The 26,526-nt window shown below is 52.7% G+C and overlaps 2 protein-coding genes across 5 annotated transcripts in view; both read left to right on the top strand.

The window, feature by feature from the left end:
• The window catches only part of PRDM16 (PR/SET domain 16), a 282,440-nt gene extending 273,964 nt beyond the window's left edge, over positions 1-8,476 (top strand). The window contains exons 13-17 of one of the 2 annotated variants that reach the window (XM_088066579.1): positions 1,732-1,901; positions 2,419-2,593; positions 3,369-3,599; positions 4,904-5,078; positions 7,199-8,476. In XM_088066579.1, coding sequence (XP_087922705.1) covers positions 1,732-1,901; positions 2,419-2,593; positions 3,369-3,599; positions 4,904-5,078; positions 7,199-7,333 — 886 coding nt within the window. In that variant the 3' untranslated portion in view covers positions 7,334-8,476. The remainder of the gene's footprint in view (positions 1-1,731; positions 1,902-2,418; positions 2,594-3,368; positions 3,600-4,903; positions 5,079-7,198) is intronic. The other variant, XM_088066578.1, reaches the window with a different exon arrangement.
• Positions 8,477-14,707: 6,231 nt separating this feature from the next.
• On the top strand, positions 14,708-26,306 carry ARHGEF16 (Rho guanine nucleotide exchange factor 16). 3 transcript variants are annotated; one of them, XM_088066459.1, is made up of 15 exons: positions 14,708-14,792; positions 16,280-16,862; positions 17,449-17,500; positions 17,919-18,088; positions 18,592-18,648; positions 19,074-19,234; positions 19,705-19,857; positions 20,230-20,359; positions 21,104-21,178; positions 22,023-22,115; positions 22,474-22,628; positions 22,960-23,139; positions 23,520-23,593; positions 23,969-24,070; positions 25,764-26,306. In XM_088066459.1, exons 2-15 carry the CDS (start codon positions 16,305-16,307, stop codon positions 26,291-26,293), a joined length of 2,490 nt encoding a protein of 829 aa, XP_087922585.1. In that variant the 5' UTR covers positions 14,708-14,792; positions 16,280-16,304; the 3' UTR covers positions 26,294-26,306. The 3 variants fall into 3 exon arrangements, with proteins under 3 accessions (XP_087922585.1, XP_005528410.2, XP_087922586.1); XM_005528353.3 differs by lacking the exon at positions 25,764-26,306 and adding an exon at positions 24,495-25,494; XM_088066460.1 differs by lacking the exon at positions 14,708-14,792 and adding an exon at positions 15,554-15,689.
• Positions 26,307-26,526: the final 220 nt, after the last annotated feature.

The following is a 26,526-nucleotide window of genomic DNA, read 5'->3' as shown; positions in this document are numbered from 1 at the left end:
GGAGATTTAGCAGTAGGAAATTCGGAGGTGAACATGGAATCCATAAACATTCAGCGAAAGAGAGTGTTTCATAAATGTATTCCCGCTTTTTCCAAAAATAATATCGATTTGTTTTTAGAGGACGAATAAAAATCACAGCTGGAGCACATCTGGAAATGGGGTGTGTGTGTTTCACAGCGGGGATCTTTTCCACTCACAGTTGAACCTGTTGTGTCTGTAGGGAAGAATCCCATGTGCTCTATGTCCAGGTAAACCCAGTTCCATCCTTGAGGGAGGCAGGCATGAGGTTAGTCTGTGCACACTGGGAGCTACTAATATTCCCAAAGCCTCCATCTCCGTGTCTTGGAGTGCTAGAGAGGCCCTGGCAGAGGTTGCCCCATACCTGGGAGTGTCCAAAGCCAGGCTGGATGGGGCTTGGAGCACCCTGGGACTCTGGAAGGTGTCCCTGTCCACGGCAGAGGGTGGCACTGGATGGGGTTTAGAGTCCCAAAACCATTATGGAATCCAGGATTCCCACTGAGGAGTAGCTCATGTCCGTGGGGCAGGTGTTGCCGTGGGTTAGAGGAGCTCAGAGAAGCCTTGCTGGAGTGGAAGTTTTATTTGTTCTGGAATTACAAGGGTTTGGGAAGAGTTTGGACTTCGGAAGTGTCCAAGCTTTGCACAGCTCTGCAGCAGAGACAGATTCTGCTGCTCGTGGGTTTTGGAAGCAGAGCCCCGTGGGGGAGCAGCTTTGCTGATGTACAAGCGACGTGTTTAAAGGGAGATGTAATGAGGGATTCGGCGGGTTCTGGCAGAAATGAGGTTTTCAGGAGTTTTAGACCCAAACTCTCCACCGCAGCTCGGAGCTGCCACCTTCAGTCCATCAGCGGCTGCCGCTCTGCCTTGCAACACCACTCCGGGCAATTCCAATTTATTTGGAGGGAATCTAAACGCAAAAAAGGGGGGGTGATGGCTTTGAACAAGCCCCCAGCCCATCTGCCGTGGGTCCTGCAGAGACTGAGCTCAGAGAAAGAGCATTTCTTCACTCAGCAGCTCTCCCGAATATCCTGGCTTGGCTCCTTGCATTCCAGCTTTTCATCATAAACCAGATATTCACTCCTAGGAGTAAATCTTACCCTGTTTGGAAAGGATGGTGGATTTCTTGGGAGCTGTTTTGCTATAAGAATAGTTATAATTACCTTTAAAGCCATGCTGTAGTCCATTCATATCCAGTACCACAAGGAATTTCACAAATAAAGCCAGAATTTTCTGAGTCCAGCTAACTGTCATGCAGGGATTTGCCAATTAATAATTATTTTATACATTTCACCTCCCTCCCTTCTTCTTCTATCTTCCTTGTCCTCCCTCCACAGCCATATTTCACCTGATTCCTCTCAAAAAAAGTGGAAGGAATAAATCCACCTCTCTCATTCCTACATCCATGCATGGAAAAGTAATTATTTTGTTTCAAACTCTTATTTGTTTGGACGACTCACTTCCTAATTAAACCTAATCCTTTCTTTGTGCTCCTTGAGTAACAATAATATCAGATTTGTCTGGGATGATTAATGCTTTGTACTTCCTTTAGCTGAGTAAAGATTTATAGACCAACATTTCCTGGGGTTTTGATAGTCAGATTTTTCTCTTTTTTTTCCTTTTTTTGGCTTGTTGTTGTTGCTGTTTGGGGTTTGTTGGCTTGGTTTTTTCTCCCCCTCACATTGCACTCTTTGTCATTTTGCTGTTGTTTTCCAGGTGTAAATACTGTGACAGGTCATTCAGCATTTCCTCCAACCTGCAGCGGCACGTGCGGAACATCCACAACAAGGAGAAGCCATTCAAGTGCCACCTGTGCAACAGGTGCTTCGGGCAGCAGACCAACCTGGACAGGCACCTGAAGAAGCACGAGCATGAGAACGTTCCAGGTAGGGAAAGACTCTGTGGAACTGCTGGGGATCACTGGAAACAGGACACTCCATGGTCTGGCCCTTGGGAAGCCTTGCTGGAAAGCGTTGTCCCATAAGGATGAGTTTGTAGGGTTGTTTGTAGGGTTTTCTGGAAGTTCAAGAAAAAAAGGCTTTGCTTTAACATGAAAAATGAAAGGAAGGAATTCCTGTGATGAAGCCAAGTAAAAGATTTCCCAGCATGAGTAAAATAAAGTATCATGGAAAAGTTGTAGGCAAAGAACTCTGCACTGGTTCTCAAATTGTGTGAATTGTCCATAAATACTAAATATCACCTGTGTTTTGGTGTGGAAAACACAATCTTCCTTTGGGATCTTTGCTCCATGACTTTCCTCTTGAGTACTAAATCAGTAACACAAAGTGAGAGGGCTGTTGAGAACATTCTTACTTCATGTTTCCTCATAACCATGGCCTTGCCAACACCTGACGGGGTCTCCTCTTGTCTCTCCTGTTGTCCCTCCGTGCTCCTGCCCCGCAGTGAGTCAGCACTCCGGAGTCATCGCCAACCACCTCGGGACCAGCGCCTCCTCCCCCAACTCGGAATCAGACAACCATGCACTTTTAGACGAAAAAGAGGATTCCTATTTCTCGGAAATCAGAAATTTTATTGCAAATAGCGAGATGAATCAAGCGTCGGCTTTAGTGGATAAAAGGTAGGCAAGGGAATAAAATTATCTGCTCACAGGACAGGCATGAACAGCAGAGCAATACAAGAGGGAATTCAGGCTGGCTGGTAGAAGCTTTCTCCTGCTGATTGCTCAAAGAGAAATTGTTGGAGGACAGAGCTCAGAGAAGGAGGAAGGCTGCTTGTCCCACAAATGTTAATTTTAAGAGATTAAAACCCAGCATTTAAATCAGACTACACAAATTTGTAGTTCAAAAAGCCTTGGGGTTGGTGTATTCTCAACACGTTCATTGGCCCTTAGGAACAGTAAAGGATGATTTTTAAATGCATGAAGCACATTGGTTTTCTTCTTTGTTACATTTTAAATAGAAATGTGTCTGTGTTCATATCTGTGTATAACATTATCCAAGTCTTTCATTCCAGTGGGAATACATGACTTAAACTGTCACCCTGAAAATTAAACCTTTTGATCTTGTTTTCATAGTTTCTAGCCACTTCCCCAGGAAAGTAACTATAAACATAGATGTGTATACATTCTTTCCAAGAAACATCTTTTGATGGACATTTTGCACGACCAGTGTGATTGGGAAGGTGATAACCTGACTATCCAATCCCTGGTCATTGTCGAAAATCTATAAATACTGGAGTCACAAAATAAAATCATCCTTTTCCTTATCATAAATTGAACTGTGTCCGTGTAAATCATTCTGTGTCCTACAGCAAGATTAAACATTTGCAATCTTTTTTTTTCCTTTTCTTTCTTCTTCTTCTCTTCCTCCCTGTCCTTCAATCAAACATTTCAGGCCAGAAATCCAGGATATTGATGGCAATTCCCAGTGCCACGGGTTGGCAAATGAGAAGACAGAAGATGTGGACGATGAGGATGAAGAACTGGAAGAGGAAGATGACGACAGCCTGACTGGGAAGTCCCAGGACGAGACGGCGTCACCCACGGCGGAGCCCCAGGGAGCATTCGAGGATGAGGAGGATGAGGAGCCCACGTCACTCACCATGAGCTTTGACCACACCCGAAGGTGAGGGGGCCGTTCCGGGGGGCTCAGCCCCCTGCTCGTGTCTGTGGTGCATCGTGAGTGCTGTGGGTTTGTCCTCCAAGCCATGCCATGCCTCTGGTTTGATTCACTCCAGATTCCATTTCACCGTGGTGGGGGACACAAGACAAGTGGACTGCAAGGAGAGTCTGGAATGATATCCAAGGCTTGAGGAGCCTGAAGCAGGAGAATAGACACAAAACCCAGAGGTTTTAGGGTACCACAACTCAGGAGATGTTGTTTTTCTCTCCAAAACTCTGGTCAGGGCAAGGGAAGAGGGGTCTGTGCCATGCCTTTGGTGCTGCTATGGCCCTCTGAGTTGTAGCAAAATATTTCTGACTTCAAGTGGAGTTCTAAGAGCTCTGAGAAAAAGGGGATTCTGCCCCTCTGCCCTGATGAGAACCACCTGCAGAGCTGCCTCCAGCTCTGGGGTTCCAGCACAGGAAGGATGTGCAGATGCTGGAGAGAGTCCAGAGCAGGCCCCAGGATGATCAGAGGGATGGAGCAGCTCTGCTGTGAGGAAAGACTGAGGGAACTGGGATTGTCCAGCATGCATGAGAGAAGGCTTCAAGGTGACCTTCCAGTGCCCGAAGGAAGGTGCAGGAAATATGAAGGGAGACTCTTTCCAAGAGCCTGGAGTGACTGGACAAGGGGGAGTGGATTTAAACTGAAAGAGGAGAAGTATAGGTTTGGTCTTCAGTGAAAATCCTTCCCTGTGAGGGTGGAGAGGCACAGGGTACCCAGAGAAGCTGTGGCTGCCCCTGGATCTCTGGAAGTGTCCAAGGCCAGGTTGGATGGCACTTGGAGCACCCTGGGATAGTGGAAGGTGTCCCTGCCCACGGCAGAGGGTAAAATGAGATGATCAGTAAGGTCCCTCCCAACCCAAACCAGATTCCATTATTTTATAAAAAGTGAAGGATTTTTAATCCCAAGGTCAAGCCATGTGTGAACACCTTCAGAATGAAAGATTGCTGCATGCAGCACAGGCTCAGCTCTCTTTTTGCTGCAGTTTGCCCCAGTTTCTGGGGGCATTTATAGCACAAGTCACACAACACTGAGTGATGCCTTACCCAGATTAAAAGCACCACTGTTTTTGGTGCAGAACCTCAGACAGAACCTGCTGCTTGTTGCTTTCCACTTCTTCCTCACTCCATCCATCCCGTGTCGTCTCCGTGTCCGTCTGTCCATCCCTTCACGCATGTGGCTCGTGAGCCCCCGTGGGTGGTGCATGCAGGCTCTGGGCCAGATGAGCTAACACAGGTCACCCCTTCCCCTGGTCATTGGTACAGGTGTATTGAGGAGGACGAAGCCGGCCTGTTAGATTTGGAGCAGATGCCGAATTTTGGGAAGGGGCTGGATCTCCGCAAAGCAGCCGAGGAAGCATTTGAAGTTAAAGATGTGTTTAATTCCACCTTAGACTCTGAGGCAATAAAACAGACTCTGTACAGGCAGGCTAAAAACCAGGTGGGTATATCCAGAATGTTTTCCTAGCTTGCCACCAGCATGTACAGCAGGATTAGGGAGCAGCTGGCCTCCTCCAGCCAAGGGTTATGTTCCCCTTCCAGCGGGTTGTTTTCCTCCTCCAGAAGGTTTTTCGCCCTTTCCAGCAGGAATTCTAACACATACATGGATGTGTCTTGTTGCAACCAAATTGAAATAGAGGAGGAAGGGAGTGGGCATCACCCTTAGATGGATTTATCTCAGCCTGTACAGTGAGAATGGGGCTATACAAGAAGAGAGAGACATCTGTGTGTTTTTATCTGTCTGTATAAATGTTTTTATAACTCCTTGTTTATTTATGCTTTGAGGTGGTTCTTCTGTTGGTAACCACTGGGGCTTGGTCTGTAAACATGCCCTTGAGTTTGATTAAAACAGGTGTGAAAGACAATAATATATCCAGTACTTGAAACCCAGCATGTCTAGAGGGTATCTTTGTTTATCTCCTTGACTTCTTAAAGTAAACCAGAAAATGGAAAAGAAAAACCCCAATCCTGTGAGCCAGACCAGTTTAGACCCACCAAAAACCATCAAAATGGCATCTCAGAATTACTGGAGTTCTGAAAGAAATCTGGAGGCTTGGGGCAGGTCTGCGTGTGCTTTCTGCTTTTTCATTAGCCAAAATACCCAGTCTGCATTTATGGAGTTTATCTCTTGATCCTTCCACAAGGATTCTCACAAAAGAATTGTTCAGTGAAGTTACCTCAGCAGGCTGGGCTGGAGAGAGAACACGGCCCCTGGTGGGGGGGTGAGTACAGCTCTCACCTCAGAGGCCCTTTCTGACCCTCAAGCAACAGAACTTATCCCAAAATCTATTTCAAATGTCCAGCAGAGCAGTAGCTTAGTGCAGCCACCAGGCAGAACATGGTTTTTGAATTAGCATCATCCAAAACTTGGGAAGTTTTTTTCCTTCTTCATAGTGGGTGCCAGCAGTGAGGCTGGGGAGGGGCTGCTGGAAGAGAGTGCACAGCAGTTTTTTGGGGTGATACCCACTTAAACTCTTGCCCGACTCTTTCTGTCACTAACATCCCAAATGCACTAACTCTTTGGGAGCAGCTTGCTCTTTTCCAGTGTAGCACCCTGGTACAGACTGTGCTTGGATGGGGGAAAGTATTTCTGGGTTTGGACTCTGTTTTACACTTGAATCACAGTAAGCAACTTAAATTATTTGACCCATCTTTTGGCAGGTAATATAAAACCTTTGTGTGAGCAGCACAACACTCCTTTTGCTTAGTTTTAAGCAATTTTAGAAGTGTGTGTGCCCACAAAAGCACAAAACTGTACCTCTTCCCTGGGCCAGGAGGGTGGGGAGTTCTCATTTTCAGGCCATGGGTGGCAATGACATTGGTTTTCCCCTCTGCTGTATGAGGTTATCATCTGCCTAAGCCCTTGCATCACTCACGTGGGCTGAGGGGGCACAGAGAGGTGTGGGAGGCCAATCTTGTGTCCTGCTGGAAGGAGAGCAGCCATCTTCCAAGGAACCAGCAGTTTGTTAGAGGACAAAGTCTCGCTGCATTTCTCTCAGCAGACACCTTTAAGGGTTTCACTGCAGCAATAAACCCACCCTGACCACCCCAATCATGCCAATGAGAATTCCACATCCCTAAATATCCACACTGGCATCACCAGTGCCTGCATGCCAGGCATCAAGTCAGGATGGGCACCACTTCCCACTGGGCATTGCTGCCCCATTCCCAGGGCACTGCTCCCCCAGCCCACCCTCACTGAGCCACTGGCTTGTCTGGGGATGTGCTTTTTTTAAGAACAAGCCCCAGTAAAAGCTGTTTTCCCCTGGAAGCAGAACCTGGAATCATGTGGAGGTTTGTGACTGAGCACAGGCAGTGCAGGATGGGTTCAGTCCTGTGAAAACCTGTGAGAATGATGGTCTCTCCTGACTGTCCCTAAAAACCACGACAAATCTGGAATTTTGAGTGGTGGGTGCCATCCCAGAGAGTGGATGTGAGTTTAGGCCAGCACAGAGGATGCTGCTGGCCCAGGTGGGCAGGGTGAGGTGGTGTTGTGTTTTACACAGGGTGTTCCTCCATCCCGTGTTCTCACTCATGTCCTTGCATCCCTCTCTCCCCCAGGCTTATGCAATGATGCTGTCCCTGTCTGAGAACGCTCCCCTCCACACGTCCTCCCAGAACTCTCTGGGGGCTTGGCTGGACATGGCAGGAGCAGCTTCAGAGTCGGGGACCTTTAACCCCATCAACCACCTCTGAGAGGTCCACAAGGCACTGGCCGGAGCCCAGGCGAGGCGGCGGTGGTGCTGCAGCCATCCCAGCAAAATCCCAGCGAGCAGAAGATGGATGAGAGGGCCTCAGGGAGTCGTCTGGACTTTGGGCTGAGAAGGAAACCTGTCACATCCAACCTACACGTCCTGCATTTTTATCTCTCCAGAGTTTTCCTTTCTAATTTATCAGAACAAACTGGATAACCCCGAAGCAGCCCTAGAATTTCACAGCCTGTAGGAATAGCATGAGCAAGACACGAATTGCACCAGTGCAATCAAAGATGGGCCCCTCCAACCTTCCAAACCGGCGTCACTGAGCCAGCACAGCCTGAGCAGGAACGATAGCTTGGAACCACATGGCAGCATTTCCTTCCCATCCAGCTGAATTGGTGAAGCATCAAGGGAAGAGAGCCAGGTATGACCTGACCCTGGTGCAATTCTGACACAGCCACTGGAGTTATGCCAGGGAAAGGCAAATCAACCTATTTAACTGACCCCCCAAAAAAAGAATTCAGAATTCTGCACTCCCATAGAAACACCATCATGTCCTTTGTTCCCAGCAAAACACTGGCACTGAGCAAAGCTCCAAGGTGAGGCCACCTTGCCTGCAGTCATCATGAGCCACATTGCAGCTCCCAGCTGAGACACCTCCAGCCTGGAACGTGCTGAGGTTGGGGTGACAGATGTGTCACATGGACACAGATGGTCGGCTGTGCCCTGAGCAAGGCTGGGAGAGCTCCCTGCTCCTCCTGTGAGCCCAGGATGGGCTGGAGTGCCCAGGAGAGAGCCAGGGTGGTGGAACTCCTGGAAATGCTTGGATTTCCCTAAGCAGAGAGGTCAGGGGATAAAGCCCTCCCCGGATGTGCATAAGGAAATGTGTGCTGGGCAAGGCTCGTCTCACCCAGGGCAGCTCGGACCCATCTGCTCGTGTGTCACCTCCTGGGGTTTCAGTGTGCCATCACCCCGTGCTGGTGGTGCCTGTGGCACAGATCTCTGATTCACACCATTGCTCTGGCCTGGTTTTCCCTCTGCACTGCCCGCTGCTGCTTGGCCTGCAATTTAAGTAGGAAGATGAACATTTCCATGCTCTAGCAGCCTGAGGGGTGCAGAGCAATGAGAATCCAGTTGTCTCTCTGACTCTAAAATTTCTTACGGAGATTTTATGAGTGATTTCCAATTACTTCAAAACTTCATCTTCTCTACTGCTTTACAGCAGCCTCCACAAATGCTGTGGGCTTTATGCTGTTCTCGGCTGCAATTCCCATCTGCTGTTGGAGCAGGGAATTTGGAGATGTCATTCCCTTATGGAATGGTTAGGCCATGGAAAAGCCATGGAAAAGGGCAGATGGAGGGTTCTAAGCCAGTGTAGTGTGGGAAGCCTCATTCCAGCAGGCCAAAACAACGGGATCAGCTCCCTGAGCAAAGCAGAGTCAGAATTGGGTGTGACACCTTTGCAAGTCAGCTTTGCACCCAAGAGCACACATGAGGCTGATTTTGGGGAGTCTCAGAGTGCCCCCACAGGAAAGAATCCAGGGTGGCTTTGGTACGGAGGAAACAAAAGGTAAACTAGCAGCACCAGTGTGTTTCCCAAGAAAATTTACCCTTTCCTTTTTGGTTTTCCACAACAACCTGTGAAAGTGCCCAGAGCTCTGAGAGCACCAGGAGGTGTGACCGAGCTGCTTCATGTATTTGCACAAAGCTCCTGGGTAGGTAGAGCCCGAGAGCCGACCCTGCCGGAGGAATCCCGGCTCTGCAGAGTAGGGGGACAGCCCTGTCCCCTCCTGTCCCATCCTGTCCCCTCCTGTCCCATCCTGTCCCATCCTGTCCCATCCTAGAGGCTGCAGCACAGCCCTGCCCAGGCACTTGGCCTTTAAATTATTCCCACAGGGGCCAAATGAAAATAATAAAAGAATTTTTTCTTTTCCTGATGGAATTTATTTTAATCTGTATATAACTTGGCATTTTGGGCTAATTCCTTTCTTATTTTATTTCTTCCTTAACAGTATTTTCTTATTACGTTAGATATCATTCTTGTGAAGAAATCATGTTAATGTAAGTATGTAGTGAAGGACCAAAATTGTGTTGTTGAGGTTGGATGTTGGGTAAACAGGGAGCAGAAAGATTTTATCCATGTGCCAAATGACCCCAGTCAGTGCTGCCAGTGGTGCTGCCAATTCTCCAGACAATCCTCCCTCAGCTCCCCTTTGTCTTGAAGCTCCTGGAGCCTTGGAGGGAGGTTCCAGCAACTGGGAGCAGCACAGGAGGAGGAGGAGGAGGCTGGTGGAGATGCCCTGCCTCGATGGCCCTGCTCCAGGAGAACATGGAAATAGCCTTAAACCTGGGGATGGATCCATCCTGTCCCATTCCAGCTGCAGCTCCGTGACTCCTGGCAGCTGCTCGGAGCAAACCACGTGTCTGAGCCTCTCTCTCTGGCAGGGCCTGTGGCCCTGCCTGCCATATCTGTGGGCAGCAGTGAGCGTTTGTGTGCTCTGACCATGGTTTGTTCACCCTGGAAGAAACCTTAGGGCAGGTCAGCATTGCACTCTGCAGCACAGGGAGGTGACAGAGCAGCCAAGGGAGTGGCAGTGAGCTGGACACCAAAATGTGGGCCAATACTAAGGAATGCAAGTGTTATTGTGGGGATTTATTTGGGTTATTTATGGTCTCCCCATCCCTCTCTCAGCTCTGCTGCCAGTTGTGTCATTTCTCCAGAAGCAGCTGGTCAGGTCCTTCCTCTGACTGAGCTCGCACTGTCTCTGTCCCCCTTCCCTGGCTCTCCATGGATCTCCTGAAGGCCCCTGGCCAAGGATAGGGAGGTATTATCCAGCCAGGGATTGAGGACATTAAAAATATAGGGTTTAAAATCATTAAATGATATTTTTTTCTTTTCATATTTCCTAATCCAGTTTTCTCCCCATTACCTCTAGCTCGTGTTGTAGGATCTCCCGACTCCTCTAATTTAGCACTGATTACAAGTTTCAATTTTTCCCATTAAGATAAAGAAACAGGTAGACTTTACTTAACAGAACCTCTGTTAATCTCTACCTTTCATTGGATTGCACTTGGAACATGCTGCAGCTCACAGCAGGTGTGGAGGTTCCATTTTGCTGCTTTAGCAGAGAATCTTGTCTTTTCAAGGCTGCTTCCCGACAGGTTTGTGTCAAGGACATTCTGATATAGGAGCACTGCTGCCTTCCCAATGCTGGGGAAGCTCTGGGAGCTTTGGTGAGACGTGGAGCTGTAGTGTCCAACCCCAAGGACACACTGGGATCCAGGGCAGGTGAAGGTGGCAGGGATGGGAAGTGGCTGCAGTGTGTCTGGTAGCCAGAGCACCGCTCCAGGTGTGGCTTAAACCCAGAGCTTTGTGTAGGATCTATTTATTTAAAGTATTTTCACAGCCACAACAGCACAGGGGAAAGAAGAAGAAGCCCTGGGGATTTTTGGAGTGGACAGGTGGGGCTGGGAGCTGCACAGGGTTGAAGCATTGGTGCTCCATGAAGGGCCCTTTCTCTGGCCACAGCTGGACCTTCCTGCCTGAGCTGCTCAGGAAGGAGAATGTGGGTCTCGTGTCTGTGCTTCCCTGCTTCCCACCAACTGAGAGCTGGTGGTTGGTCCTGGTGTGATCGCTGTGGCTGCTGCAGACACCTGGGAGCTCTCCAGTGTGATGAGCTGAGGTTGTCCCATGGGATGTGCTGAGGCGCCAGGTCCTGCAGGACTTGTTGAGGCACCCAGTTCTCCTGCTGGGCTGCTGGCTTCTTCCCTGGGATGGGCCCTTTGGTGCTCCAGCTGCTCTGGGCTGGTGCCTTTCCAAGCTGTCCCAGGCCACCAGGCCCTGCCTCGCCAGGCACCTCGGGGACGTCGCTGCGCGGGAGCCCAAACCCAAACGGGGCTGAACAAACACCAGCTGGGTGTGCTCACGGGACAGACACCTGCTGGGGTCCTGTCCTCCCTCGGACAGTGCAGAGGAAGCTTTGCCCCATCCCCAATCAGCACTTAGACACTCAGTGGCCGCCCTTGGGAGCAGCTCCTCGCTGCCGTGGCGCGGACGGAGCCTTTCGAAAGCTCTTGCACAATGAGGTGAACGTGTTTGACTCTAAGCATCAAAGCACTGGATCGTGAGCCCCCCGTGCCCCCGCCCAGGTCAATCTGCTGACTTTCCACTCGGTTTTTCCGTGCTGTACTGTGTGTGTGTGTGTGGCGGGGGGCGAGGGGCAGCGCTGGGAGCCTGCCCGTGGTGGCAGCGCTGTCCCCAAGGGCAGGAGCGGCGTCACTCGGGTCAGTGCTGGCAACACAAGGGCAAAACCCTCTGCTCCTCGCCGGTGGTCAGTAGTGTTCTCACAAAGCCATGAAACTTCTCCGTAGTGTTGAGTGAAACTGTGACTAAAACGTTCTTGAATGATTCCGAGGTTCTTTTTTTCTCTTTCTTCTGTCGTTAATTCTTATTACCACTTTGGAAGAAGAAATTTTAAAAAATAAATAAATAAAAAATTAAAAATAATTAAAAAAAATATAAAAAAAAAGAATGAAAAAGAAAAAAAAGGCAGCTTTGATTTTCCAAATGTGCAATTCACATGTGAACAAAGTAATTCTGAAAGTAATTCTCAGTGTATTTTACATTCTCGTTGCTCTCTTCAAAGCAAGAGATGTTTTGCCCTGATGTCATTTCCAGCCTGCAGAAGATGTAATTTAAAACATATATATATTGTGCTTGCAAGAATCATAAATCTGTGCATCCTATGTCATTCCTTTTCCCATTGTTACAATACAGATATGATTTAGGTTGGATTTTTTTTTTTTCCTTTAGACCTGTATAGTGTTTTTTTAAATCAATTGTAAATGTCTGGTTTTCATATAATGTTTAAAAAACATTGAGAAAGAGGATGGTGCTTGTTCCATATCATTCTTGATTGTATATTGCTTCTGTTATGTTTATAAGTAAACTGTGCATGACTTGTGTTTAGCAGTCATTATTGTGTCCGTTTGTGAAATTTTTATTAAAAAGAAAAAAATTCCGTAGATGCACTTATTGTATATGTGATTAGATTTTGCGTCCGAGGCTCGAAGCCTCGAACTGCCAAGGAAGAAAGAAAAAGTGTTGGCAGTTATTAATTAATATGGAATCGCTTTGTTGGGAGCATAATGAAATAAAAGATATGAAGTGTAGAAAATAATTAAAAAAAAAAGGCAATTTTACAAATTTCATTTTGATGCTTGTGATAAAAGACAAATGTACTTGTGTAGAGAAATTCCTTTAAAATAATGAATAGAAAAAGCTGATTTTGAGGTTAATGCTGTAGAATAGGAATGTATACCAAATGTAATCTTTCCAATGCTACAATGAATTTATACATGAGATTGATATGCAATAAACCTGTGTGCTTTTATAAGCAGTGGTCCTGTGAGCTTCATTTCATGGAATAACCATGGAGAACATCCCAAATAATGGGACAGTGGGTGTGTCACTGTCTGGCTTTGCCACTCTGAAGTACCTGTGGAGTCTGATGTCCTGTGTGTGGGTTTGTAATATTCAAAAGACCCTCAAAAAATTAACTTATGGCCACCCCACTTGCTTCTGAGGTCAGCATCATGGAATCACACAGTGATTAAGGTTGGAAAAGCTCTCCAAGGCCATCCAGTCCAGCCTGTGCCAAATCCCCACCTTGTCACTTAGAACAGAGCCCTGAGCAGCACATCCAGGCTTTCCTTGGACACCTCCAAGGATGGGGACTCCAAACCTCCTTGGGCAGCCCCTTCCAATGCCTGGACATCTTTTCCATTAAAAAATTCTTCCTCATATCCAACCCAAACCTCCCCTGGCACAACTTTGAGGTTTCCTCTCATCCTTGTTTTCCTCCTGTCATGGAGTTGTGCAGAGCCAGAAAGTCCCCCCCAAGCCTCTCTTTTTGCCAGGCTGAGCCCTGCCAGCTCCCTCAGCTCCCTCCACTCCACACAAGATTTCTCCAGCCCTTCCCCCAGACCTGTGCCCTTCTCTGGAAATGTTTCAGCCCCGCAACATCTCTCTTGTTGTGAGGGGTCCAGAGGTGGACAGAGCACTCGAGGCCTCCCCAGAGCAAAGCAGGTGCATCACATCCCACTGAAGGGATAGGATGTTTGCAGAGGGAGGAGTGAGAGTATTCCAGGGGGGGAGAAAGTGTTGGGATGGGGCATCGGTGAGGTGATGGAAAATGTCAAGCATATTTCCTTTCACAACCAGAGAGCAGAGCAGTGAACTGCCCAGTGATAGAGGTCAGATGGTTCAGCTCCAGGGGACCCTGGGAGCAGAAATTACTTAAAAGCCGTGTCTTTGAGCTAAAAACCCCATTACACAACTGATGAATGGCCTCGCTTCAAAAAGTCATTCATGGTGATCAAATGATGGTGTCCCACATTCGGGATAATGGCCCTTCCCCGGAGATCGGGAGGGTTTCAGTAGGAGCTGAACCCTTGAGTAGGAGCCCTCCTCTCTCTGGAGCCTTTCTCCTTATTAGCCCCGGAGGGATAGGATAAAAAACCTATGGGATAAGAAAGCTGTGATAATGGGGCGATTGTCAGGCAGGCCCCGGAGTGGAGAGAACAGAGGCATTTAAAAGAATATTGCTGACAAGTGGACTTTGTCATGCACAGAGTGCTTGAGATTCACCACAAACAAGTGAGAAAAAAGCCCCATTTGGGGGATGGGGAGGAGCAGAACAGGGGGCCAAAAGAGAAGGTCAAGGAAAAGTCTGTTTCTAGTAAAGACACAGCATTGTTGAGCCTTACTGGGCAGCTGTCAGCAGCCTGACCCTCAGATCCTCTTTTCCAGTAGCTGCAGCGTCCAAAAGCAGCCGAAACTGATGTTCTGTGCATCCGGAGGGATCACTCGAGGTTACCTTTGACCACTGAAGACCCAGCTAAAGCGAGCATCAGACACGCCTGTAGCAAGAGACAGCTGGGCTGCTGAAGTACCGAGTGTGTGTCGGCCAGACCCCGAGGACAGCCCGGGCACACTCGTTTGTCACCCGTTAACGCGACAGGAGAACGACACCGAGCAATCCCCCGCCTTCAGGGACCTTGCAGATGCACCCTTGCACCTTAGGGGATGGGGAATGCCGAGACTGCAGGGGCCGGCAGCGACGCTCCGCGCAAACACCTCATTAACACTCATCAAGAAACAGCAAAACACTGTTCCTAGAGAAGCTTAATTTTTTTTTTATCCCTGGGAAGCCGCGGCGGCCCCGGGACGGAGCGCGGCAGGGAGCAGAGCGCGGGCCGGAGCCGGCACGGGACACCGGCAGCGGCTCCGGGCCCCGAGCGACACCCCCAGCCCGGCACGGCCTCGGGGGCAGGACCGGCACCTCCCCCGGTCCCGCCCCGGTCCCTCCCAGCCCTTCCCGGTCCCTCCCAGCCCTTCCCGGTCCCTCCCAGCCCTTCCCCGCCCGCCGCCGCCGCGCTGGCTCCGAGGGGCGCGGGTAGGTGCGGGCGCGGTGGGGTCGGGGCGGGGGCGCTGCGGAGGGACCGGGGACCCGGGGGAAGGACCGGCAGCGGCATCGGGACCGGCACCGGGGCAGCCGTGCGGGCGGCGGCCCCGAGCGAGCGGCTGCCGAGCGCCTTCCGGGGAGGGGACGGCGGGGACCGGCTGTCCCGTCCCTCCCGAGGCTCGTCCTGCCGCGGCTCTGTCCCCGCTGTCCCCGAGGGTCTCAGCGCCCAGCGGTGCTGGGGGGGGTTGGGTCCATCGCAGAGGGGTTTGAGTGCTTCCCAGGGTTGTATCCCGCGTGCTCTCGGCCCTTTTGGAGCCCTGCCCCCTGCACCGCAGCCCTGGGCACGCAGGGATGGAATCCACAGGCAGTGACGGTGCCTGTGCCCGTGTGCCACCGCGGGCAGCGACACGGGGGATCGATGCCCTGGGTGGCCACCGAGCCTCCCTCCACCCCAGCACCGAGAGCTGCGGATGCTGTGGCCCCCAGACCCTCTGGATTCAGGCATGTTTATTGTTACCAGGGCTTAAGATAAGCTCCATCCCCAGCTAGGATGGGGTTAAGAGCGGAATGTGGCGCTTTGCTCGTCCGCAGGACACTTGGCAGACCTCTGGACACAGAGCATATGTCCTGCATCCTAGGACAGTGGAAGGAGCAGCGTCTCTGTCAAATGAGCTGTTGTTGATGGGTCTGTGCTGTCCTCCTGCCAGTCATTCACGCAGGGGAAAAGCACGCTCAGCCTTGGTTTGTTTCCTGGTCTTTGAAAGGGAACAGCTTGGAGATGGCACTGGCACACAATGGGATCTCAGTTGAGGACAATTAAACCATAGCTTCTCCCGGAGTTATGTAATGGGCAGAGGGCATAAAACACTCTGTCTGTTCTGTAGAAAGGTACGTGGTTCTGTGTGTGGAACAGGAGGGGATGAGTGACCTTAACCCTGGCTGGGGAGCCCCAGGGAGTAGGGCAGGTGTTTTTGTGGGCGGCGTGGAGCCGCTCCTCGGCACGGTTTGGGGCAGGTACGAGCTTGGAGGAGCACACGGTTCATGGCCAGGCGCTGCTGGGGATTCCACAGCCCGGGGCAGGTGGCATTCAGGAGGACACAGACAGGCTGTGGTGGCTGGCAGCACCCCAAAGGGGAGTGAGGGAATACAGAGGTGTGGCAGCAGTGGGGATCAGGGAGGCTCCAGCCCTGCCTGGCTCAGGTCTGAGCCTGCCCGGAGCCTGCAGCACGGCCTGGCTGCTCCCGGTGCCTGACCAGGTCCTGGAGCCCCCAGGCTGGCCCTGGCACACGGTGGCCCCGTGAGGAGCGCGGGCGGTGACAGCATCCCGAATGTGTCCGTACAGGCCCTGCCTGCGGAGCACCCTGGGAAGGCGGAGGCCGAATCCTGCGCTGTCCCAAGGTTCCTGTGGCTCAGCATAAATTCCTGCTGCCTTACTGGGAGGTGTTCAGCCACCTGTCTGTCTGTCTGTCTGTCCTCAGCTTGCTGCTCCCCTGGGCCTCCGCCATGTCTCGGAGCCCCTCTCCTGCCTATGTGGATGACAAGACCTTGCTCCTGGAGTACCGATGCCACCCAGTGCAGCCGGTGCCCCCCAGCCCAAGCTGTGCCCCCGGGAACCGCAGCTCCACCACGGCTCCCAATGCCACCTCACTGTCACCACTGGCCTCCCCCACCTCGGCCGAGCCGCGTCGCATCATCCTCAGCACGGACAGCCCGGCCGCGCTGAAGGTGGGAACGCAGCAGCTCATCCCCAAAAGCTTGGCTGTCTCCTCCAAGCCCAAGAACAGCCCTTCCCGGCACCAGAGCTTCGGGGCGAGACGGGAACCCCTGAGCCCCGACCCAAAGCGGGTGGCCGTCCCCATCCTGGCCCCGGAGGCAGAGGGTGAGGATGATGGCGGAGGGGCCCTCAAGCGCAACCTGAGGAACATGTCCTACCGCGCGGCCATGAAGGGGCTGGACGCCGGGCTGGACACCGAGCTGGGGCCAGCCAAGGCCGCTCCCTCACTGAAACCCGTGTCTGAGGATGGCAGCGCCCTGCCCAGCCACAGCCCGGCCAGGAGCAAGGTGGGTTTAGCACCCGCTGTCACCCCTGTCAGGCAGGGGTGAGGTCCTGCTCTCCTGGTGGTGACAGAGGAGCTGCAGGGCCCACAGCTCCGGTCAGCTCTAGGGCTGGTTTGCTGAGCCTGGTGTCATGACTGGTGCCTTGGGAAGCTCCGTGTCACCAGCAGATGCTGCAGGTCCCTGGAGAGCCTGGGAATAGCTGACATGGCTTTCGTGGGGAGTGGAGCTGGACACTTGGCAGGCGGCTGCGGGATGTTTGCAGGGTGCGGCTGGCCGGGTGCGCAGCTCCAGTTGTACACAGATGTGGGTGAAGCACGTCTGGGGACAGGGAGACTCCAGAGCAGGCAAAGTCCAGAGAGAGAGATTTGACAGCAGCAGTGCAGGTACAGAATGGTTCTGAGCGTGACCCTGGGTACGGGAGGTGAAAGCTGAGTCACCTGGGTAAGGCAAACAGAGCTCAGACAAAGCCAGGCTGAAAGAACAGGGTGGTGTGGGCTGACTGGCACAGGTAACTCCCCCTTTTCCTGAAAGTTTTCCCAGGGCCTCAGAAGTGTGGTAACCACAGCAAGCTCTCCTCTTGCCCTTGCAGAGAACCCTCGGAAGGAAGCGGGTGCAGAAGCGTGGTGGCTCCTTCAAGGACCGTGAGTGCTCCTGGCCACTCTGCCTCAGCCAAGCAAATCCCTGCTTGGCTTCCCTTCCCCCCTGTGCTGCTCCCTGCCCGTGGCCTGGGGCCATGGCTTTTGTCTCTGTTTCCCCGAAGCAACAGGAGCATTGCTGCCCTGCTTTCCCACTCCTGGGGCTGATCACGCTCCAGTTGCTGCCATGCTTGCAGATAGATAGTTCCCAGGGAAAATGGGAGAGCTGTGGGAGGCTGTTGGGAGCAGGAGCCGCTGGGTGATCCGTGCAGTGCAAAGTCCAGCCTCATCAGGGAGTTTCTGGCCCGGGCTCACTGGCACTTGTGGCTCGCAGCCAACAGGGCCGGGCGGCCGTGGTGGGAAGGAAGGGAAGCCGTGGGCTGGGAGAGGCTGCTGTGTTGACCTCGTGTCTTCTCCTCCGCAGAGCCCCGGCTGTATCAGGAGATCCGTGAGAGAGGTCTGAAATCTGTCAGCCATGAGTCAGACGAGGACTTGCTGGAGGAGTCCCTGCCAGAGGAGCCATCCTCTCTGGGCTCCACGATCATGGTGCAGAGCTACCGCCCGGCCCAGCTGACCTGGAGCCAGCTCCCAGAGGTAGGGGCAGCAGCTCGTGGGGTCTGAGAGCTGTGAGGGGATAATTCCATATCATTAGTCCTTGCACTGGGATGTTCTGGGTTGTCTGGGTTGTCCAGCCCTGGCTGGCACATGCAGGGTCTGCCCAGGGCTGTTGCTGCAGGTGCTGCTGCTGTGGTTTGGCTTCACCCACAGCTGCAGGGAAGGTGGGTGCTCCTTGCTGGGCTTCCCCTGGACTGTGGGGAGAGCAGTCTTCATCCAGGGAGCTGCTGGGGGCTGGGGGCCAGGTGATGCTGCAGGGGGGGTGATGCAGGAGTGACTGGTGATGGGCAGTGGTGGTGGTGAGTGGTGGTGTGGGGTGGGTTCTGATGGGTTGTGATGGCTTGTAATGGTATGTGATGGGTTGTGACAGTGTGTGGTGGGTTGTGACAGTGTGTGGTGGTGGGATGTGCAATGGGGCAGCTGACACAGCCCCAGACCGCACTAGAGGGCGTGCAAGGACCATTGTTCCTGCTCATCCACAGGTTCTGGAGTCGGGCATCCTGCAGAGGATCTCACCCGAGGAGCGCAAGCGGCAGGAGGTGAGAGAGGCCTGGGATATGCCTGGGAGTACAGCAGAAGCACCAAAGGCTGTGGGACACACGTGCCTCTGTCAGGGCTGGCTCCAGGTGGAGCTGGGCTTGGCTCAGCTCATGGTGCTGCTGCTTCCAGCTGCTCCAGGACTGGGCAGTGCTGGGAGGGCTCACCTGCACAGATTGGTGGGGAAACAGGCAGCTCCGCTGGATGCTGATGGGAAGGGAAAACATCTTCATGGCTTTTTAACAACTGAATGTCCTAAAACACACTGGGATTATTGGTATTGGCCAGGCCATGCATGAGGTGACAGAAACCAACATGGAGGCAAGTCATTTCCAGTGGCTTTTTGCCAAGAGAGTATAAATAAGATTTAACAATTAATTTCCAGCTTTGTCAGTTTATGCTGTTGCATCTTCCCTTCTTTCTCCAGGCAATGTTTGAGATCATCACTTCTGAGTACTCCTACATGCACAGCCTGAGCATCCTGGTGGGCCACTTCATGAAGTCAGAGGAGCTGAAGGAGACCATGACTCAGACAGAGCACCACCACCTCTTCTCCAACATTGGGGACATCCTGACAGTCAGCACGAGGCACGTGGGGCCTGGGGCTGGAAGCAGGCAGGCCTGGGAGGGGACCCTGAGCTTTTATTTGTAGTGCTAAACCAACCATCCCTTGGATTGTTGAAGGTACTCGCGGGGAGGTGGGGAGGAAATGCCTTGGAAGCCAGTGCTGGGCGAGCTGTGTCCGTGTGGGAAAGCAGCAGCAGGAGGATGCAGCAGCCCTGGGAATGGCTGTGGGGGCGTTGAGGGGTTGTGGCTTCCCAATGGGGCAGAAACGAAACCTCATGGAGGGCTGAGGTGGAGGAGGGATCCCGTGCAGGAATGGAGGAAGTGTGTGCCTCTGGAGAAGGCGTGGGTGTCTCAGCTGCTGGAGCTGCCCTGCCAGAAGGGATCCAGGCTCCATCTCCTCTGGGAAAACTGGGGAGAAGCTGCAGTGGGAACATTCAGTTTGTCCAGCCCTAGTGAGTCATGTGGTGAGGTTGTTTTAATTCTCTCCTCAGCTTCTTTGAAGACTTGGAGAAGCGACACCAGGAGCACCTCCTGATCCCTGATATCAGTGACATCGTGGAGGAACATGCCTCAAAACACTTCAACCCCTACATCAGCTACTGCTCCAATGAAGTCTATCAGCAGAGGACACTGGATAAGCTGCTGTGAGTACAGGGCTTGTGCTGGCCATGGAATTTTCTCTGAGGGGCTCTGGGCTCCAGGGATTGCAGAGGTCACTAACACATAAGGACACAGATGGGCCTTGTTCATCTCCAGGCCAAGTCTGAGTCTGTTGTTGGTACACCTGTGGCTTTACCCACCTTTTGGAGGGCTCAACATCTCTCTGGGTGCTTTCCCACCATCTGCTGTGGGATCAGTCCCGTTTCTTCCCAGCTGGGTACTCCGAGCCTGGCAGAGTGACAATGAGCACCCCAGGCAGCACCATCACTGCTCTGCATTTCCCATACATGAAGAGCTGCTGGAAAATCCTGACAACTGAAGAACAGAGTTAATGGAGCTTTCTTGTCCTGTTCCAGAACCACAAACCCCTTATTTAAAGAGACCCTGAAACAAATCGAAAGGAAACCAGAGTGTGGAGGCCTGCCAATGATCTCATTTCTCATTCTGCCCATGCAGAGGGTAACACGGCTTCCTCTGCTCTTAGATGTAAGTAGTCACACAGTGACACTGCTTGGACCCTCTGAAGAGGTGACTCTGCTATTCCCTTTGTTTGCTGAGCCCAGGACAGCTTCTGCTTGGTCTTCCAGCCCTCTGGAGCTGGGCCCTGGATGCTGAGCCTGGATGCTCCTGTATTCAGGAGAAGCATTTGGATAACTCTCAGGCACACATTGGATTCTTGGGGTGTCCTGTGCAGGGCCAGGAGATCCTAATGAGTCCCTTCCAACTCAGCATATTCTGTGATTCTCTGATTTTTATCCAGAGCAATCTGCTTCTCTGGGGGCTGTCTCAGGTGTGCAGCTTGAAGCTCTGTGAATAACACTTCATTTCTTGGTACCACCCATCTGGGCGACCTGAGCTTCTTCTCTGCCCTATCTGGGTCCCCGGGTGGGGTGGCACAAGTGTCCTGATTGATGGGTGGTCAGGCAGCCATCCTGGAATGGAATGAAAAGCAGGTCTTGCATTCTTCATGGAAATCTGCTCTAAATGGCAAAGCTGCTGGATGTGGGATTTCCAGTAACTGCTCCCAATCTGTGGTGGGTTGCAGGGGTGAGGGCCAGGCACGTATCAGACATGAAACCCCAGATTCACGGCTCCCAGCACTGCTAAACCTTCCTTTGACCATTGGGAGCAGCTCAATCAACATGCAGCATCCTGAAATCCCGGGGCTGTGGCTGATGCTCCCTTCTCTGTGCTGCAACATCACTAAAACGTCTTATCTTGGAATTCCAGACCATCCAGCAAAAAACAAACGCAAGCACCGCAGCGTATGGAGCTGCCACCCGCGCTGTGAAGGCCATCAGCAAGGTGAGGCCCAGCTGCCAGCCCTCCACCTCTCCTCCTGCCAGCTCAGCCCTCAGGAGCACTGATCCAATGCTGCCATTCCAGCCTCTCATCTCCCTCCAAGCATCAGTTCACTTGAGGCTCCTCTGCTCCAAACAGCTGTCGGATGAACACTTCTTTCCCCTTCTCACCTTTGTCACCTGATCTTGGTTCGTTCCTTTTTCTTATCCTCTTTTCTTCTCTCCTCTTTGGCCCACCTTTGTCCTTCTTGAGACAACTCTCGCCGTTATTTTTGGGGATTTGGGCAAAGGGCAGTGAATGAAGCACAGAGGGAAGTGTGGAGTGCAGGAGTCACGAGCAGTGTCCATACTCCTGGATCTCATCTCCCTGTGTTTTCCCAGCCACTGGTCAGTCACAAGAGCCAAAGGGCCACAGAGACTGCGACCACCACCGTGCCAGTGGTGACTCTTCCTTTCATTCCCCTGAAGAGCAGCTCTTGGCAGCACATTCCTGCTGCTCCCAGTCTGTCCTGCTCTCACATCCAAACAGAGTCCTCCCTTCTGTATAATTGTCCACCCTCCTGCCTTGAGCTTTTCTCAGATGATTAATTCTTCCTCTTCCTGTTGCTCCTCAGTTTTGGTGCAGGTTCACTTGAGTCCTTCTCCAGGCAGATCCCATGTGCCATCTCTGTCCAGGAGAGCATCCCATTGTCTTTTCCCAAACCTGGCATGAAGCCTGTGCCAGGATTTGTCTGTCTCTCCTGCTCAGGGCAGCAGGACAGTCCCTAGTGCTGGGGGTGGTGTGGGAGATGGGTGGGCTCAGTGTCCGACCCTTCCCCGCTTCCCTTGGGATATTTTTCTCTTCCCAGCTGGTCAAGAGCTGCAATGATGGAGCTCGGGCTATGGAGAGGACAGAGCAGATGTACACCTTGCAGAAACAGCTGGAATTTGGGAAGAAGAAGGTGAGGTCTTGTGGAAGTGGTGGTGGGAAGTCTCCTGAGGCCTGTTTAGTCAGGTGCGAGCAATGCTGGGAATCTTTGTGGGAAGCCTGGACTGGGCTGTTGGATGCAGGAGTTTTTAAAGGATGTAGTAAAGCCATGGCAGTGTCACCCGCTGTTGGGGTCCAGGGTCTGGGTGTGCTGGAGCAGGGTGCATGGCTGCTCTGCCTTCCACCCGCCCCCTTTTTAAAAGACACTTAAACACACGTGGTGTGTCCATCCCAACTGAGCCCAGGGCCACTGCAGGTTCACTTCTTGCCTTGATTTTGCCTGCTGCTGGTGAGGGGGGCAGTAACTCAGGCTGTTCCTGGTGCTGTTCCAGCCCTTCCCGCTGATCTCGGTGTCCCGGTGGCTGCTGAAGCGGGGGGAGCTGCACCTGCTGCTCTCGGAGGAGGCCGGGATCTTCCGCCGCGGTGCCGGCCGCCTCTGCCACCTCTTCCTGTTCAATGACGTCCTGATCATCACCAAGAAGAAGAGGTGAGGCTGCAGGGAGGGCCCTGCCTTCCCCTGGATAACAGCTAGGGGATTAAACCCCAGTTTCCCGAGCAGCACGTACCAGAGAAATCTGTGAGATTCCTGTTTTCACCTGTTTGAGGTGACACCCTTGTCAGCCAGAAGAGAAGCGCCCAGTCCCATTGGTGGCTTTGCCTCGGTGGGTGGGTGGCCAGCAAGTCCCCAGAGCCATGTCCCACCCTGAGCATCACTCCAGGCTGCTCTGGAAATGCCTGCTGAGCCTCCTGTGCGAGGCTGGGATCTGGGAAGTGGCCCAGACCCCACAGCTGAGGCTCTGATCCCATCTGTGCCACAGCGAGGAGAGTTACACGGTCATGAACTACGCCACACTGGACCAGGTCACTGTGGAGAAGGTGGAGAGCTCAGATCCACCCTCCCCTCCTCCTGGCAAGGCCGGTGGGCACCTGCTCCGAGTGGTGCTGGAGAAGGACAGTGAGGGCCGGCGGGAAGAGGTGGTGCTGTCAGCAGAGACGCTGTGAGTGCTACACTGGGGTTTTGCTCTGGCTCCTGGGGTGAACTGGTGCCCTGGGAGTCTTCTGAGGCTTCTGCAAATCTCCCTTTACCCCCATGCTCCTTCTCCCAGAAATGGGGATGTGCACAGGCTTCTCCCAGGCTCTGTTCCTTCCTCTCTCTTACATTTCTCATATAATTCCCATATCAGCTTCCCCTGTCCAAGTGAAGTGAAGCAGCTGGGCCTTGTGTGCCACTTGGGAAGTGTCCTTACCTTGAATAGCCTGATCAAATGCTTGTCCAATTTGACTCCCCGGGAAAGCATTCATCCTGCTGGGAATGTCCCAGCTACTGCTGGCCACAGGGATGCTGTCCCAAGGCTTTCTTTGTGTTTTCCTCTGGCAGGAGTGACCGGGCCCGGTGGATCGCAGCGTTGATGCACAGGGAGAAGGAAAAGCCCGACACCACTCCCAAAGGAGGTACCGTGTGCCAGAGGGCAGCCTGGCTCTGCTAGCATTCCCTGTTACACTGGAGCATTTGCAAGCCCAGGTTTCTGCCTGGTTCTCCTCTATTCCTGCCAATGGAGAGGAAAACCCCACACCTTGCTCCTTAGGAGTTGCCTCCCAGGAAGTTATCAGTCACAATTAACTTTAAATACATTTCCTGGGAGGCACAGGAATTCCAGGAATGCTTTCAGCCCTTGTTAGAGGAGGTTTGACAAGCTTGGAGGGATAAGGGGCAGGGACAGGAGGGAATGGAGCATGCTGTGCTGTGGAGCACTGGGTGGGCAACTGGGGGGTCATGGCTGATCAAGGGGCTGTGCCTCACTGTCCCTGCTGTCCCCTGTCCTGCAGACCTGAGCCAGGTGGAGATCACCCGTGCCTACCTGGCCAAGGAGGCGGACGAGCTGTCCCTGCAGCAGGCAGATGTAGTCCTGGTGCTGGGGGGAGAGGATGGTGAGTGCCAGCGAGCACGGGGCTGGGGCAGGGGCAGGGGGAACTCTCAGTGATCCCCGGGGATTTTAGTAATTGCAGAAGCTTCCAGGAAGCCCTGGCTGCTGATGAGACTCATGGCACTCACTGGCTGGTGCTGTGTCTCAGCAGGTGACAGTGGGTCCTGGGGGGCTGAGGGAGGTGGCACTGCCATGGGCAGCCGTTGTGTTCCTTGGGGTGGCTCCTGTGTGCAGGCTGTGCCCGGCACCAGCAGCAGAGGCCTCAGAAGTGAGAGAAAAAAATCCCCCCCAGAACAGGCAGTAAATCAGAAACCTCCTCCCCTGCCATCCCCGGATGCCTCTAACCAGCACCTCCAAGGGAGGAGAGTGGTGCATCCACAGGATCCATGGCCCTTCCTGGCCCTGTCACCTGCTCTGTTCTCTCCCAGGCTGGTGCTGGGGGGAGCGGCTGCGGGACGGGGAGCGGGGCTGGTTCCCCCAGGCCTGTGCCCGGCCCATCACGAGCCGCGTGGCCGCGGAGGGCAACGTGCGGCGCATGGAGCGGCTGCGCATCGAGACCGACGTGTAGGGACAGCCCCGAGGGACCCTCTGCCTCAGGGAGCTCCAGACCTCTGCAGACTGAGCCCATGAGGAGGCAGCAGCAGAGCCTTTCTTCCTGAGCTGTGCTTGTCTCGGGTGGCAGATCCCATCGGCCAGGACAGGTCCGTGTGGCAGCTGGGGCACAGCAGCTGCTGCAGTGAGAGCTGGCGCCGGGCACTCCTGGCAGCGCTGGCACCGGTGACCTGGAACAGGCTCCGGGAGCAGCCGAGGGCTTGGCTCAGGTTGGAAAGGCTGGAGCTGTTCTGGGCTCTGAGGTGCCCGTGCCACCGTCTCCGTCCCCGCTGGCAGCTGGGCCAGCACCTGCTGCACACTTGGTGTGGGGAGAGCACACCCCACTCAGGGATTGTTAGGAGCTGAAATCTGGGTGCTTGGCTTATTCCTCAACCCAGTTTTTGCTCCTGTTTCTTTTTTCTGGCCCTCTCCCCAACAATAATTCTTGTGCCCTTCAGGCAGAGCCGTGCCCTGCACAGGTGAGGTGATGCCAGACACCTTTCAGTCCCTTGATAAAATATTTGATGCCAGAGTTGTTCCCATGGACTCAGCTCTGGGGCCAGGAAGGAGATATGCTCCAGGCAGAGGGGGAAGCAGGGGCAGGATGAGGATGCTGCAGCTCCCACTTGCCTTTCCCTCCTCCCAGCCTGGGGAGGGTGTTCTGCCCAGGGCTCATCCCTTCACACCTCGTGCAGGGGATGTGGCAGCTACAATTTTGGGGTGAGCCAGCCCCATACACTGCCAGCTTCACATTCACAGGGGCAGCGTTGATGTCTGTTCTGATCAAACTGTTAAATTGTAAATTAAGGTAACAATAAATTCTTGGATACCAATGAACCATGTGTTCTCTGTTAGTGGTGAGTGTCCCTGAGCATGACAGCTCCAAGGAGCCAGGTTGTCCCAACTGTGAGCCCTAAAAAGAAGCTTCATTCTGCTGGTGGCATTGCTGTGGCCTCTGCATGTTCTCACAAAACACGTGCACCTCATTAAACACCCTCCAGAGCCCCTGCCAGCCTGCTGCCACCTGGAGCAGCTGTCAGGTGCATTTGACTGAGACAGACAAGTTAAGTAAAAACTCAGCCAGGCTTTCTGTTTATTTCTTTTAGCTGTGGAGAAAGTAACATTTTTCATCAGTGCTAAATTAAAGAAGATCCATAAAGAGAGGCAGTACAAGAAAAGAGGAAGCAAACAAACTGGATTAAGAAATATGAACAAGAAAAGAACTATATATAAAATAGAGGGCTGCTGCAGTCCCATGCTCAGACACGTGGTTTGCTCCGAGCAGCTGCCAGGAGTCACGGAGCTGCAGCTGGAATGGGACAGGATGGATCCATCCCCAGGTTTAAGGCTATTTCCATGTTCTCCTGGAGCAGGGCCATCGAGGCAGGGCATCTCCACCAGCCTCCTCCTCCTCCTCCTGTGCTGCTCCCAGTTGCTGGAACCTTCCTCCAAGGCTCCAGGAGCTTCAAGACAAAGGGGAGCTGAGGGAGGATTGTCTGGAGAATTGGCAGCACCACTGGCAGCACTGACTGGGGTCATTTGGCACATGGATAAAATCTTTCTGCTCCCTGTTTACCCAACATCCAACCTCAACAACACAATTTTGGTCCTTCACTACATACTTACATTAACATGATTTCTTCACAAGAATGATATCTAACGTAATAAGAAAATACTGTTAAGGAAGAAATAAAATAAGAAAGGAATTAGCCCAAAATGCCAAGTTATATACAGATTAAAATAAATTCCATCAGGAAAGGAATTATTATTTTCAGTTGGCCCCTGTGGGAATAATTTAAAGGCCAAGCACCTGGGCAGGGCTGTGCTGCAGTAGAGGGGATGGGGATGGGGATGGGGATGGAGCTGTCC

The sequence above is a fragment of the Pseudopodoces humilis genome, chromosome 24 (assembly GCF_049639895.1).
Source record: "Pseudopodoces humilis isolate 2021_Gansu_Grassland_sample_001 chromosome 24, ASM4963989v1, whole genome shotgun sequence".
NCBI lineage: Eukaryota > Metazoa > Chordata > Aves > Passeriformes > Paridae > Pseudopodoces > Pseudopodoces humilis.
This window is presented reverse-complemented; position numbering and strand designations above follow the sequence as displayed.